Source organism: Aquila chrysaetos, chromosome 21, assembly GCF_900496995.4.
Source record: "Aquila chrysaetos chrysaetos chromosome 21, bAquChr1.4, whole genome shotgun sequence".
Taxonomy (NCBI): domain Eukaryota; kingdom Metazoa; phylum Chordata; class Aves; order Accipitriformes; family Accipitridae; genus Aquila; species Aquila chrysaetos.
The window spans coordinates 21,266,671-21,282,691 of NC_044024.1; the positions used below are offsets into that span (position 1 = coordinate 21,266,671).

Sequence of the window (16,021 nt, forward strand, 5' to 3'; positions counted from 1 at the left end):
TTTTAGCTTTAAAATGTAATGAGTATGTATTTCATATGCAGCTTTATACACACTTCAGTGTTACTGGGTTTTAATTCGCATCCCACCGTGACAGAATAAAATTTGGCAAATAGGCCGTGTCTGTTTATAACACATGCTTTCATTTTGTTTTGGTAATATTATGTACATATATACAAATTAACTTAAAAGCATACTCTGTGTTGTGGCTTACTGGTTACCTCACAGATTCTCTCCATGGTTCGAACTGGCTGCTTTATACTATTCAGGCCATGCAAAACCTCCTGGGAAGCACCCTAACAATACTGCTGGGAATTCACTAGGAATAAAAACAGGCAATCGCTGCTTTACATCACTTACTTTTCTCTGATCCAGCAGGAAGATACACAAGCAGCTCAGCTGGAGCACTGCATCTTCTTACAGTTCTTACAAGCAGAGCCGTGACTGCTAACATAATCCAAAACACACTTTGGATGCTCAGAAGCCAATCTGAGTTTGGAGTAGTCCTGGGTTTGGTTTAGAGCCACCCTGTGCTCACATTTGGATCCTGCAGCAAGCATAGGAGCCAACACATGACAGTCAAAATGGAAATCCCAACTTCATACATTTGCACCGTGTTGGTAGTCCTCCACTGACGATACTTGCGGTTCTGCAATGTGCTTAAGCCACACGCACAAACCTAATTGTCCAACTATGTGGTTTTACTATGCTAGTTTTAGTGCTTTTAGGACCACAAACTTCAGCAAAGGCACACTGCAGTTCTGTTTGCCTGTGACTCAGTTTTTACCTGCCTGTGTCTTCAAAGTTTCCCCTATATTCAGATTAGATACATTAGTTGCCTACTATGAGGCAGTTCTCTGGATGAGAAACACTTTTAAATTTGTACTTTTTCTACTAGACTTGCACATTCATAATTTCATCTTACTTTATTACTTGATGGCACGGAAGTTTTAACTTAACAGCACATCTGTAGCAATTTACTTCCTTACCAACGAAGTTCACTTTGATGATGACTGGGTGCCTATAGATGCACTGAACAAAAATAAAAGGATATTTACAAATACTATAATTAGTGCAAAAAGGAAAAATATCTCTGACTCCTTGTGCTAGGAAGAAGATATTTTAATGTAGACCATTCTAAAATTCTGAAAGAAGGACCATATACAAACTGGGAGCACTTTAAATATGTTTATTGAGCAGCTATTACAATCTGCCTCCAAAAAACTGGAGTCCCCTCTTGTTTCTGAACCGTGTCAAGTGATGAAAATGCCTGCTAAGAACATTGAAGCTAAACAGTGCACTCCTTTCTGAGAAACAGACATGTCTAACAGGGATTAATCTCTTTGAAAAGGCAAAATATAAATATATACACTCTAAATTCACAACAACAGTTTAAACTCACTACGTTAGTTCAAGTGGGATAACAGTGGACAAATCCACATCATGTAAACTGCAGTCGTAAAATATCTCTGCTGTCTTCTCCTCAAACCCTGTCCAGTTTCGGTTTACATTCTGTGATCTGCCTATCGCAGAGTTGAAATACAGAAGCGCTGAAGTGTTGAATCTCAGGGGCTGTGCACAGGACCAGGAAGTGGGGCGATACTCTCTGTTCTCTACACGTTGCTCAAGGCATCCACACCAGGAAGAACCTTACCTGTTAGCAGTTAAAAAATACCAATAAAGTTAAGAACCCCTCTGCCCTCAAACAACTAAGCTTTACACTTGCAACTGCAACATTTAAACATACCGCTCCCTGCCCCCCCTCCCCAAAAAATCAGAAATTATAGGTTAAAAATGGAAAAGCTTGGATCTACATACACCCCTGTTGACAACTGTGGCTCTTAAGGCATATGGGTTACATTTAAACTGTTCCACACAGTAAATACCTTTTAGGGATGTAGTGAGTATCCAGAGCGCAGCTGCACTCGTATGTCAGCAGACAGATTCTTAACGTACCGCAGTCATCAATTCTCAATTAACAATAATGGTAAATTTCTATCCAAGTCTCTGCTAGGGTCAGATCCAAACACCCAAGATCTTTTTCCATTAAGTTTGATGGCAAACAGATTTTTGATTTGATCTAGGGAGTTACGGCATACTTTCTTCAATCCCTTGTGGCATGTAAATAGAATTTTTGGAGTGTGTGGTGGAAATTTTAAGAATGAATTAAGAAAAAGAAACAAAGCCTCCTACAAGCCTCAAGTCTTTTACTGGGACTAAAACACCCAGGTCTAGATAGTTACATGCCTCATTCCAACTGATGGAACCAAGGAATAAGCTCATCTTTTGAGTATGAGGGCCCAGATTATTAAAGTGCAATGTTTTCTAAAGCATTTTTAGCTTTTTGTCCTACTTTAATAATGAAGAGAGACCATTCTGGTTTTGCTTTTTTTTTTTTCAAAAACCTACCTTCTAATGCTCAAGCTGTGTGGCAGTACTGAATTTTAACACTGTTCACAACTCAATAGTTTGCTGGGTTTTGGGGTTGGGTTTTTTTGCCCTTTTTTTTTTTTTTAATCTTCAGAAGCTTTTCTAATTAGCTAGACTTCCGTTACATTTAAAAGATCACACACACAAACCCACATTTTGGGCCAAAACTTAGACAAGTTTGTCCTTTTGAATAAATCGGTTGCACAGTGTTTCCTTCTAGCCATCTGCATTCTTTCCCTTTACCATCACTCCCTAGGCAACAGAAACAAAAGCTCTGTCTCGCATATAACTGCTGGAAACTAACAGCTGCAATGCAGTTTATTGCAGTTTCTCTTCTACAGAGAAGTTGACAGCATTAGATAATTTACACATATTGGGAAACAGCTAATTACCAGAGGAAATGAAAACTCATTTAGAGTACAATGTAACTCATTAGAAGAATCCTGCAAATTCTCACCGTTTTGAATTCCAAGTACCCTCGTACAGGTTCATAAGTGCTCACTAGAGGGCTCCCCAAAACCAGGGAATTTCAAACAATGCGCTGAAAAGGAGACTTTTGGCAAAAATTCGAGACTATTCTGATGAGATTTCCCTAACAGAAACTGGGCACTTTAAACACTCTCGTTACCATGTCTCAGGGGATCATCTACAAAAGAGAGCCTGCTCTCAAGGCCGTTTTATTTTCTATTCCAGCATTTTTGCTTTCTGGGAGTGGCAGACTGTGCTGTCTGCAAGACTATTCCATTTTCTTTTCTCTCTTCCTCTAGGAGGACTACAAAAGAGCAATGAGCAGCTCATTGCTCAAAAGCTACGTGCAACTCCACACGGTGGAACAGAAAAGACTTTCATTCTATTGTTGTGCTTTCTTGAAGATCAACACATGGTAGAGCACCCAGAACTACCCGATTTGCTCAAACAAGTTAAGATAAAAGAACAGTTACCCTCTAGCAGTTCCAGGCTGGCGCCACCTCCGGTGCTGACATGGCTAACTTTATCCTCAGTGTTCCACTTCGCACAGCAAGTGGCTGTATCTCCACCACCTGTAGTACAAACAAAACCAATGAGACACTCAAGAAATTCAGATTTTGTTCAGCTTAAGGGTCATAGCCTTGCTACGGGCTGGTCCTGCTCCCAAATACTCAGCATTAGTACATAACAGCAGTTTTTAAAGCCCTATCTCCAAGCTGAAGGACAGATGAAAACATGAGGAAAGAAAAACAATGTGACAAGTATTATTAACATGGTACTGGCAAGCAGAAGCTTCTTTGTTGCATTGAGAAAGACAAGAACAAACATGTACAACTACTTACCAATAATGGTGATGGTGCCCTTTCCAGTTACTTCCACCACTTTGTCCATCAGGGCTTTGGTTCCTTTGGCAAACTTGTCCCACTCAAAAACACCAACTGGACCATTCCATACAATTTGCTTGGCCCTTCCCACAACTTCAACAAACTTCTTCACACTTTCAGGGCCGCAGTCCAAGCCCTAAGACAAGTAAGAGAAGCCATAGATAAACTCACTGCCAAGCCTCATCTCAAATCACCAATGTCTAGCTGGGATCCTCAGAAGCTTCCCCCTCACCCCCAGATATGAAGCAAGAGTTTCTCTGTATGCACCGAATACTGAGGAACAGAGAGATTTGCCAGTAGCTGCTGCAGTAGGGTGGAGTCTGGTGTGGTATTTATCTTCCTAGTACGCATTAAGTCATTTTGAAATGAATGTCAGATGCTTCAAGCCTTGGTTAGAAACTTTTGCCAACTCTACTTAAATTCCAGTCAAATAAAAGGGATTTCTACTGCATTCAGATCTGAAGGCTTTAGAAGAATTTTGCTGTTAACAATTATTTTTTCTATTCCTTTAAGAGGTGTCCTTCCCACCCCACTGCTGCCTGTTACTTCTTTTAGTCCCTTGCTTATTAAAACCTACCATCCAGCCAGCAGGAATGCCTGATGCCACTGTGGCTTCCCCAGTCTGTGCATGCTCATCAAATTTGTCTGCAGTGATGAAGTCAACAGGCAGAGTAATCTTCACACCGTTCTTCTCTGCTTTGGCCATCAGGTCCTTAACAATTTTTGATCCCTCTTCATCAAACAGAGAGTTGCCGATCTAGAGAAATTATTTGGGAAAAGGAAGAGAGAGGCATTTGTTTAGCTACTGGTCATTACAGAAGAGAACGGCAGCAGTCAACCAAACTGCTCAGACAGCAATTCTGGAAAGACTGCTTTCTTAAAGCACCTAGCTAGACATAGGTAGTAATCTGGTTTTTGCAAAGTGATTGTCAAGTAACTTCTCAGTGCTCCCTACTCTTGCAGAGAGTGGAGACAGCCATTCTCAATACCAGAATATATAAGGGATATTTTGACCATATTCTTTACTAGGAGCAGACACAGAATTGCTCTTTTCATACCTCCATGTTGTTGATCACTTTGAGGAAGGTGAATGCCATTCCACCACCAATGATCATCTCATTGACCTTATCCAACATGTTATTGATCAGCTGGATCTTATCCTGAACTTTGGCTCTGGCGAGAGAAAGAAGGAAAAAGAATTAATAACGTAACCACTGCCCAAACTCCTCAGACAGAACTTACTCTGTAGTAATCTTTAGTTAAGACAGCATGAAGCCTCACAAGGACTTCTTGGATCAAAGCAGAATTAATTAACTGCTATTCAGTAATGGCAGTATCATGACTGTGGCATGTCAAGGCCACTCTGAGAGAATGATCCAACAAAGGAGTTGTTGGGAGCAGACAGAAAGGAAATTTGGCAAATTAGCAGGCCAGCATTAAACATCAACTTACAAGAGCATTATTCAGCCCTCCATTTTTTTCCTATTTAAATATAATCTTCGTTTGGCACTTTAGAGCCTGATTTCCCCTGACTGTCCAGCAAGGCAGAGCAGAGATCAGAGCACTGCCATTCACAACCACTGTCCAACCCCAGACCCTCTCTACCAGCTACCATAGGCCCAGCTCCTGTACACCATCCAGGTCTGGCACCCCACCACACTCACAGTACAGCTTCAAACTACTAGGGTGACCTGTGATACAGAACTCCCCTGCCCAAAAGCAGATGAGTGCTTTTGGTACAAGATACAAACGATAACGGAACAACAATACCAAAAGTATATGGGAATGGCAGAGGAGGCAGCAAATAGACACAAGTCTCTTGTCTTCCCTCTTTAATGCCATGTATGGAATTTTTGCTGTTATCTAAAAGAAAGCTTCATAAGGGACCTTAGGAAACAACTCCGAGCTAAACCTAGGCTGGTACTCAGGAGACTTGCATTATAGTCTTAGTTTGACCATGCCCTACTTGGTGACATTAGAGAAGACCATTTCCTCTTCTTGCTTTAGTTTCCCCATCTCTAAAACAGGGATAATGATACAAATTTCATTAATAAAACGCTTTCAGACCTAACCATAAGAAATAGGTATTGCCTCTACAAATCCAACCTTAGTGACCACGGAGAGCTCTGGTGTGAACCAGCCACCAACCCCAGTTTAAGCTGTGAAGTTACTAATGCTGCTACACTGTGGGAACTGAACTGGTAAAGAAGCATTGATAGGATGGGACAGAGCCACAGCAAAACCCTGTGGGGCTCATCTTGCCATGTGCAGCGTCAGGCAAAAAGAGATGTGAAGGTGAATTAGATTTTTGTTTCTTTCCCTTGCTCATACCCTGCTCCTGGCACTGAATTACTTTCCGGCACATGGTCTTTCTTTGCCAACACACTTCATTTCCACTTTACTTGGTAGCACAGTTGTTCTCGGTTCATCTTCTAGGCCCAATTTTGTTATATATAAGCAGTAGCAAATCTGCAGCTGAACCACACACAGCTTTCAAGTGTGACTTCCCTCTGGTACAATTGAGCAAGAGCTGCTCAATCTGCCGTCCCACCTAGGAACCAGCTGCACCACCAGCAGAACAGTGGTGCTTTCAAACAGATAAAAGTATTTTCTGGCTCTGAACTGCTCTCAGAGCTCCTCCTGTGACTCACTAAAATGCAGTCAGCATTCGTCAGTCCCTGGCCACAAAATGAGTTCAGTATCAAGCTCCTAGACTGGGACATGCTGGTCTCCCTTGTTATGCACCTCCCAAAAAAAAGTTACTTTGTTCCCACTGGATTTACAACACTTCCAGACTTTACTAATAGGCCTGGATTTTAACATTTTGGCCATCCTAGCTGCTGCTCTAACTCCAACATCTGATAAGGTAACAAGCTTTCCCTTGGTGATATACCTGCAACTTCCATCAAAGGCAATGAGGAGTGCATAGCACTTATTGATGGGTCACCTGCAGCTGTAAACCTTGGAAGGGTACTAATAAAAAGAAAAAAAAAGCATTGTTCAGCATAACCAAGGTCATAAAAGAAGTTTAAAACTTTATGTGAGGACTGAACACTACTTCTTAAAAAACACATTTATGGGTACGAAGAGCAGGACTAAGCCACATGCTTTATCAAGGACACAGGAACGTTACAGTGTCCCAGCTTTGTGTTACTTAGCAAAGTATTTTAATTTACATGATGAACTGAAATACACCGTCATAGAACTACAGTGCTAAACTGGGTACACACGTGACAAAAAACAGCAATGGGAAATTATTTCTACACACAAGCAGTCCCTTGGTTTTGCACCCTCAAGTTGCTTTGCACACTAGCTGCTGTGGAAGAGCGGAGGCCCGTCCAGCTACAGTAGGTCACCATTGCATAATGACAGATCGTGTCAATTTACATAGTGCTGAGCCTGCAGGATGCTTGTACTCTGAACCGTGCAGGAAAGGTCACTGACAATGTTTCAGGGCCATCATGTGTATCTAACAGCTCTTTTGGTTCATCTGTACAACAAACTTCTGCGGACTATCTTGATTTGGAGAATGTAAGAGGTCTGGAGATAATGTTGAGCAGACCCTAACAGTATCATCACAGGAACTGACAAGGTCAGTTAGCTCCTCTCTAACCCACATCTTACAGAGATCTTGGGACTTAGCTACAAATGTGAACTGTAGGTACAGTTAAAAGGAAAGCACTTCTTTGAACCAAGCCAAAATAACTTTTCATTTCTTACAGAGGAGTTAAAGGGAAATACGGAGTCAGTATGTTCTTGAGTCTTACCCTCCAAGAATTGCTAAGAAGGGTCTCTCCGGACTCTCCAGGGCCTTAGCAAAATAATCCAGTTCTTTCTTCATCAGGAAGCCAGCAGCCTTCTGAGGCAGATTGACACCTACCATGGAGCTGCAGAATAAAAGAGTGAGGAAATTAAAAATTTTCTATCAGTACAGGTCCAAGCACCCCTGTCTCACAGCATTATAAAGCCAATCCTTTAGTCAGCTGCAGCCATGAGAATAGCTACTACCTGCATGAAAACAAACACAAGGTTTTTGTTTTCCTGGTTTGTTAAGATGGCTGTACACACTTACTTTCCAAGATTGTTTTTGCACAGACATATTGATATGCAAGACATTTATAGTGTTAACTAGTGATCCAAACCGCTGAGGGACAAATAAGCATAGCAAGAGCAGAGATGTCTTCCTCCAGTAGCACCAGATTATGAAATCAAGCTCAAAGAGGACCACTAGAGTTTGCAAGTACATATATCTAAACACACTCCATGAGAATAATCAATTTGGAGCTATTAATCTTTTGGAAAAGAGGTCTGCTGTAATTGCAGGACAATTTATACATGTCCTAAGCAAGTGATTTTTCTATCTTCAAAGCCTATAAAGTCAATTCAAGTCTTAAGAGTCTCAGCTGTCTCCTGTTCCCAGCAGCAAGCTTGAAAGAGCATACACTATTGATAACTACCTCCACTAAACCCATTACTCACAAACAAACACAGCAGAATGATAATGGGATAAACCCAAAAGGAAGTTAAAAATCTTTGGGGGCAAAGCTGTATGTATTTCCATGGCAGACTTCATTCTGCAGTTCTGCCTGTGGAAGGAAAATGGATACACACCTGTGAGCTCGGTGGGCAGTTCCAAAAGCATCATTGACATAAACATCTCCCAGTTTAGAAAGAGAGGCTCTGAAAGCCTCCACTTTTGCAGAATCAGCCTTGATCTAAAAAGAGAAAGAATGACAAGTTTGTGCTATTGAGGTACACAGAGTTGATTCTGAAATTAAAGTTGAAATCAGCAATTTGACTTGTAAACCCAAAGCAAAGAAAGGTCAGCTGGAGAAACTCATCAGTCCATTCTGTGGTTCACTGTATTTCATATGCTCTTTCCCAGACCAGTAGGAGCAACAAAAAGGTTTAAATGGTTTGAACGCCACATGAAGCTCCCCAGGACTGCTATTACGGGCTTGAGGACTGTTCCCACTTCAAGTTTCTAGTCCATCAGCAGCAGGAATGAACTGCAGCACTACCAACCTTTCAGTTTCTCTTCCCAACAGATTTCCAGTTTTGTGCAGTGAACATAGGTAACACAGAAAGGGCGTGTAGAGACAAGGCAATGCTGAGATGAGACTCATACTCGCTTCCTGAACAAAGAAAGCGTGGTCTCCAAGTGCCACAGGTAAAAGGATGAGCTCCTGAAGGATTGTTTAGTGACTACATCGAGTATCAACTTAGAAATAGCCTGCACACTACAGCAAGCCACAGTGAAAGCAGCCAACATCAGAAAGCTAGAGATAGGCTTAGCATGTAGTGGGCAAGAACAGATGCATTTCTGTTAAAAGAATTTTCCTCCATCCTCTAAGCATCCTACCAAATCTTGATGGGACAACTCATGTAGTTCAGTTTTCTTTCCCACCATGAAAAGACAGCAGAGCTCACTTTGACGGCAACTGACTGCTCGGGCCTAGTTTACAGCCACTTGCTCTTGAACAACAGCCCAGACTGGCAGTCAAGCGATCACCTCTCCAAGTGCCTTTCTGCTTTACCAGCTCACCATCCCAAGTGAGGCCTCTGCTAGCACCCAGATGTAACACCATGGGGATGATGGTAGGAAGGTACTCTAATATATGGCAGATGGGTTCAGCATGGCTTTGGGTGCCCTTTTATTCACACAGCCTGAGCAGAAGACAAGCCAAAGGGACTATACAGATTATAGAACAATGCTGTCAATTGCTCCTTCACTTGGTAAATTGCCTGGCTTTACACAAAGAGATTAAGTGCTCCTGTTAAAAACAGTAACATCTGTAAGGAGAACACAAGAGGCTCTGAATGAAGGAACCACTACCACCTGATCTGCTTTGGAAAGCCACAATTTCTAAGCACCAGTTAGTAATATGCAGTCTTGTATTGCATCACTATTTCCACAGCACTGACTTTCACCCCTGTTAGGACAAGAAGCAGGTCTGTCAACAGCACCTCTCCTGTTGTGCTCAACTGCAGTGCATGCTTCTGTATGCATATGCCCAGCTAAATAATCTGAGAATTACAGAAATGCACAAAACCAAGGGATTGTTTCCCAAAGCCAGTTAAATTCTTGCCCCACTCTTCTCCCTGCCACCATATTGGCTTTCAGTGGCACACAGTTCTAGTAGTGAATGATTCCAGACTTGCTTGATTTCTCATTGCCATCTGCAAAGGCTTACTAGTTCTCTGAGCTATTTTTCTAAGCTACAGGAGTACTGTGTCAGCCCATAAAGGGCACCACATGATGTCAGCATTCCACTCCACACACTGAATCTGCAAGGAGCCGAGGCCTGCCTAAGTCAACAGGGTCACCATCGCTAAGAAAAGCAGCTGTCTGGAGCAAGCATTTTTCCTGACCTTCAAGAAAATGTCAGAGGTGCAAGGCAGCCTGGTTCTAGATGACTACTCTTAAGAGCAGACAGGCTTATAAAAGGGTTTGATAACCCCTATGCTGCAGAATGTTTAAACATTATATTAAAACATTAGCCAGATGACCAAAAAAGAAGGATCATTCTTATGGCCCCGACAAACTATCTTCAACAGACCTTGTTTTTTGTTTTAGACATCCCCAAATAAAAGCCTAATAAGCAGCAACCAATTTCCTGCACAGCCGTATTTTGCTCCTTTTTCCTTCTTTTACAGACTACACCACCTTCAGCAGCCACCTATCTATGACATCCTTCTGAGAGCAAATTCATAAACAGCATTTTAGACAGGCCGCTGGCTCCTTGACAATCTGTAGCAAACAAGGTAGTAAGACCAGAGCAGGCACGCACAAAAGCCAGACTTGAAGTTTCACCTTGTTCCCTGAAGCATCCTTCCCTTTTCCCTCTTCTTCTACATGGAATCGGAGGTTCTCCAACAGGATGATGGAGCCAGCTGCAGGATTAGCACAGGCCTTCTCCACCTCAGGACCAACACAATCCTTCAGGAACAAGACGTCCCTGCAAACACAAGATATACACTGGTCATCCTACCAGTGACTCTTCCTTTCAGAAAGGAAAGCATCCAGGTCCACTGACATAGAGGGCCTGATGCATGCTGGGCTGCTCTTGTACTTCACCTGCCCATGAGTGCTTTAAGCTCCACAGCTACTGGGGCCAAGGAGAACTTTTCAGGCATGGGAACACCATCCGGGCGACCCAGGTGACTCATCAAAACCACTGACTTGGCTCCATGATCCAAGCAGTGCTTGATGGTAGGAACAGCTGCCTTGATTCTGTAATGGTGGAGAAGAAGAAATTAAAAAGGATTCAAATAGAGTTTATGAGGCAAGCAGACTTAGTGACCACTTACACAAGAGCCCTCAGAGCTGTCCCTCAGAAATTACAAAAGAAATGGAGTACAAGAGCTGGGCAGAACAATTACTTAAGAAGTCCACCCTACCTCTGGTGTTCACAGAGTTCAGCCTACCTCTCATCAAAAGACAGCAGGGCATCACCACCAGTAATTCTCAGAAAGGGACACTGGGCTTCTTAGCGACCTATCCTTGCTAGAACAAATGTCTAAGAGAGTAACCACACCCCACAGAGCACAGCTTTCCCTGTGGAGCTAACCCAGCCTACTCCTCTCCTAGGGACTGCGACAATCCTGAAGCACAGTCCAGAAAGCATCAACAAAATTCTCTGTCCCAGCATGTTTTCATATGTTTCACTGTTATCTTCCATGCCATGTAGGACACGGAAGTAAAATGCATTTTGTAATCTAAATTCTGCTGATTGTTTGTAGCTAAGAAATGCCAGGACACACTTGAACATTGCCGGGCTTCCCGGTTTAGTCTGTGATCCTGAACCAATAAAGAAATGATGGGAACGTTGAGCAGTGAGCGTATGGTGGTGAACAAAACTGGCATCTGCCTGCAAGTGACAGACAAGCAAGACAAGACATCTGATATCACTATTGCTAAACCCTGTGCCTTTGTATGCTGCACTAGAACAATCATTCTACCATAAGCCAACAAGTTAACACAATGGCAGGGTAACCAGGAGGCAGAAAGTCTCCTGGACACTACCAACAAATATAGCAAATTTTCACACACGGCCAAAGGGATGTGGTTGTGAAATGGTCATAACACTTCAACTGTATTTAAAGAATTAAGTTTAGGATCTGTGTAACTAACAGACTTTTTCTACATGCTCTTCACAGCAGCTACTGTGAGAAGAAGCCTTGTAGTTAGTGTAGCTTGCTAATAGGGGTTTTAATTAACAACTGTTGGACCTTCTCTGAGACACCTTTAATATTCTGGTACGAGCAATGACAGCTTAATCATGGTAGTGTTCCAGGTACTGCTTACAAAACTGGGCTAAAATCAGAGCGAAAACAGACTTTGGGCCTTCCATCTGGAATGGAAATTACGGCTCACCTTTGATTGTTGGTTATTTTGTGATCCTTCATTGGAACATTGAAGTCAACCCTAAAAAAAAAAAAACAGAAATGAAATTAAGTACTCAACAAATTTCTTTTACAAAGAGTGAGGGAACCTGCCGGTAAAGGCTCTGGCTAGAAAAGCAATGTTACAATTAGAGTAAGATTTTTAGCTCTGCCTTGTACACAAGTTCCATTTTGAAATCAGTATATTATTAGCCATTTCTGCTTGTAATAACAGAACACAAATGGAGAACAAAAATCTGCTAGAATGACTTAGTAAAGCTACGCCACCACTATATCCTAATGCTCACGACCGCAGAAGCAATGATGCTGAAGCAGGAAATAAAACGGAGATTGAACAAGCTCCCCACAACCTTCTCATTTTAAACAACATGCTCTCAGATCACCGACTAGGAGCTTCCAAGGGAAATGAAATAAATAATGAGAAGTGACATTATGTTCTCTAATGAGGCCTTTAAAATACTTGGTTGGACTACTGTGGCAAGCAGGCAGGCTCAGGGAAGCTGTCCAGTTATTGCCTACAAATTCGAATTTCTGTTCTCTGAAGCTCAAGTCTCTCTGCAGCTGAGTGCTGTGGCTTATCACATTCCCCCTGGAAGACCTGATGTGGATCTAGAGGTAACTTCCCTACTGTACCAGATGAAAGGATGGAAGGGAGGAGTTTCATCAGCCATTTCTCACTAGCATACCTTGTGCCCATGTGCTGACTAGCAGCAGCAGGAAGCTGTGTTGCGTAACAGCGAAGGCAGAAATTACTCACAGAGCTATGGAAGGGAAGGGAACATCTAACTGGCTATAACAGCGTATTCAGAATGAAGAAAGTGAAATACGATGTTACAGCTTACCCTTCATCATTCTGTATCTATATTGAAGAGCAACAAAATTCGGGAAGTTGCTTGAATTCTCTTGCAGCCTGCTCAGCACGAGAAACAGATGGAAAGAACAACAAAAGCTGCCAGCAAAACAGGAGTAGCTGAGCAGAAAGAAATTGAACTGGCAGCCCCACAGTACAGCGGACTAATTCTAAAAAGGGGAAAGAATAGCACTATTACCGTGCTATTGTTCTAAAATGAGAGAATAAAAGAATAGTTTGCTTTACAGAGCCATCAGAGGTACAAAAGAAAGACCCAGCTCACCGGTTCTTCCCCACTGCAGACAACTGAAATCTGAGCTCCCCTTGAACCCCTTCTCCTCCCCATTCCCAACTTCTCTTGAAGCTTCCGCATTAGGACTGGAAGATAAGCAGGTTATGAGTATGCCAAAATTATAATGAATATAAGAAGAAAAAAAGAGGTATCCATTTTAGTAGTACTGAGAGCACGTGGTGACTCTTCGGAGAAATGAGGTGCAGGCAGGAAACACAGAGATTGGCACGTCATCTGCTGTTTCACTCAGTTTTAGTAGTGCACTCAGAATTGCAAAGATAGGTATGTGCATTAACTATCAGACTAAGAGCTGGCTAACCCATCCTCTGCCGATGCAAGACTGTTCTCTGTAACACAACTCAGAAAAGGAAAAAACAGTCAGATAGCAAAAAAAAAAAAAAAAAAAAAAAAAAAAAAAATCAGTTGTTGCAGAGATAAAAAGATCTTTTGTTGTATCAGTTTTAGGAAGTGTATGCAAACTCTGAGCTAGCTTCTTCAGTACTCATTATGGGTAGCTAGCTTCTGATAATCAAATTTCTAGGGAACTACTTCAAAATGAGATGACAGAGAGACAAGATAAAAAGAGCAAGTTGTCTGACACAGACTAGAGGGAAGAGAAGTTACAATTTTGTTATACCTGCCTACTCACTGAGCAAGGCAAGAGACACGTAGTAGTCACATTATGGTGACCTTGGACAAAGAATCCCACAATAAGAGTATTTTGAGCAGGACATATTACGATATACCTCAGTGCCCTTACCTCCCACTATTTGGCAGCAATTCCAACATTAGGCTTTCAGCAGGCCTTGATGTTTTATAAATAAGCTATGGATTTCTATTTTAGGGTTTTACACCAGGGCGCGCTGAATACCTGCGACTCAACTCTCGTTGCAAAAAGCAGAATTGTTATTTTAATTGGGTAGCTGGCCAGAGCCACGTTTTCACTTTTTTATTGCGACACTTTTCGGATTTGCAGGATGGAAAAAGGGAACCGGGGAATAAACTTTTTTTTTTTTTTTGGTAGCGCTCCCGAATAAAACCACGGTAGGCTGGCTAGTTTTCCCCTCAAACAGCCTGCGGATGATTACACCGAGGCAGAGCTCCTGCGGTTGCAGCGCACACACATCCACCCCCCCGCGGCTTCCCGCCCTCCTCGCGGGGCCCGGCCGGCGCCGAGGGCCGCCCCCGGGACAAGGCCACCACAAGGCCGGGCCGGGCCGGGCCGTTCCTCCCCTCACCGCACGGCGGGAAGGCGTGCGGCGGGCCCCAGCTCCCTCACCTCATGACGACCCTCTTGCCCTTCACGTCCACCTTGTCGAGGGTGAGCTTGTTGGAGAGAGACATGTTTGCTCCCGGCCCGATCCCACCTGCAACCCCGCTCCGATCCGCTCCGCTCCGCCGCCGCCCGCCTTCTGCCGCAGCCACCGCCAGCGCCGCCGGCACCCAACCCGCCCCGCCCCCGCCCGTCAACCATTGGACCGCACTACCCGCCGCGCGTCGCTACTGGTCGAGCCGCCTGCCCGTCCGTAGACTGCCCGCCCCCGCGGGAGGGCGGGCTGCGGCGGGAGGCCTGGTCACGTCCCGCACGCAGCCGGCCGCCGCCTCAGTGGCGTTTGGGTAGGGACGGGTCTGTCGCCACACCGCCTTCCTCCGCGGCCGGGGTCCGGGGAGGCAGTCAGAGAGCCAGCCGCGAATTTAAAAACGTATTTGGCCGGAGAATTAGAAATAGACCTGCTTTTTTTCAGGAAAACAAAGCACGGCAGTTCGTGGTGGGTAACAAACCTGCCTGCTCTCACAGCAACGTTCCTTCTCCCAGCTTCTGGAAACAACCGGCCGTTCTGTTTCCTCAAGTACCCGATCAGATGTCGCTGAAATGAATCCTCGTGCATTTCCAACCTCGACACGCCCAAATTAATTAAGAGTTCTGGCTCTTACTTGGGGGTGAGCCGAGCACGTGTCGGTCAGTGGGAATCCTTCAAGTGAAGGACAGACACCGGCAGGGCCGACGCGTGGGTCTGCTGTAGGCCTGGCTTCTCAACTAAGAGAACAAGACAAAACCCAGGATATTTTTAAATGACCTAGATAGGTGAATACTTTTCAAGACAACTGGGAAAAAACAGCCGTTTAAAGGGAGACACTTTCCAGAGGTGTATGGTTTGCGTGGGCTGTCAGAAAATTGCCTAGCCTGCTGTATGTACGCATCTGTGTGCAGCCTGTAATGTAATGGGAGGTATGAGAAAGGAGCTCATGGTCTTTTGACTTTCACCCACAGGACATCTAGGCCTTTCTGTCTGCTGGCAGGTTGATTTTTTTGCCACACTCGCTAAATACACAGGCACTGCTGAGAGAATCGTGATGGCAAGCTGAGTGCCTGACAAAATCGGTTCTTTGCTGACAGAAAGGCTAAACTCAGAGGAACAGCCTACAACAGGCAAGGAAAGCGCAGACGAAACAAGAAAACAAGTGTGCACTGACAAGAAACAAAATACAAAGATACGTAGAGAGTCAAACTAATGCGTCGCTCACACATCGATGAAAACATCCAGCCTGCGTGGGCTCTGGGGCAGAAGAGCGGGAGCCTCCTGCTGCAAGACTTGTCAGAAGGCTTGGACAAGCCCGGGTGGGCCTCCAAGATGGGTTAGAGACATCAGTTTACCCAAGTTACATGGCAAACCCAACAGCAATAAAAGCTGA

General features: G+C 43.8%; 1 protein-coding gene across 1 annotated transcript; it reads right to left on the reverse strand.

Moving 5' to 3' along the window:
* Positions 1 to 1,171: 1,171 nt before the first annotated feature.
* On the reverse strand, positions 1,172 to 14,793 carry PGK1 (phosphoglycerate kinase 1). The gene is made up of 11 exons (XM_029996883.2): positions 14,607 to 14,793; positions 12,157 to 12,207; positions 10,858 to 11,013; positions 10,594 to 10,738; positions 8,391 to 8,494; positions 7,547 to 7,666; positions 4,838 to 4,952; positions 4,357 to 4,536; positions 3,738 to 3,915; positions 3,369 to 3,467; positions 1,172 to 1,651 (listed from the first exon to the last, which is right to left on the reverse strand). The coding sequence occupies exons 1-11, from the start codon at positions 14,669 to 14,671 to the stop codon at positions 1,611 to 1,613; spliced, it is 1,254 nt and encodes a 417-aa protein (XP_029852743.1). The 5' UTR covers positions 14,672 to 14,793; the 3' UTR covers positions 1,172 to 1,610.
* Between the last annotated feature and the right edge of the window lie 1,228 nt (positions 14,794 to 16,021).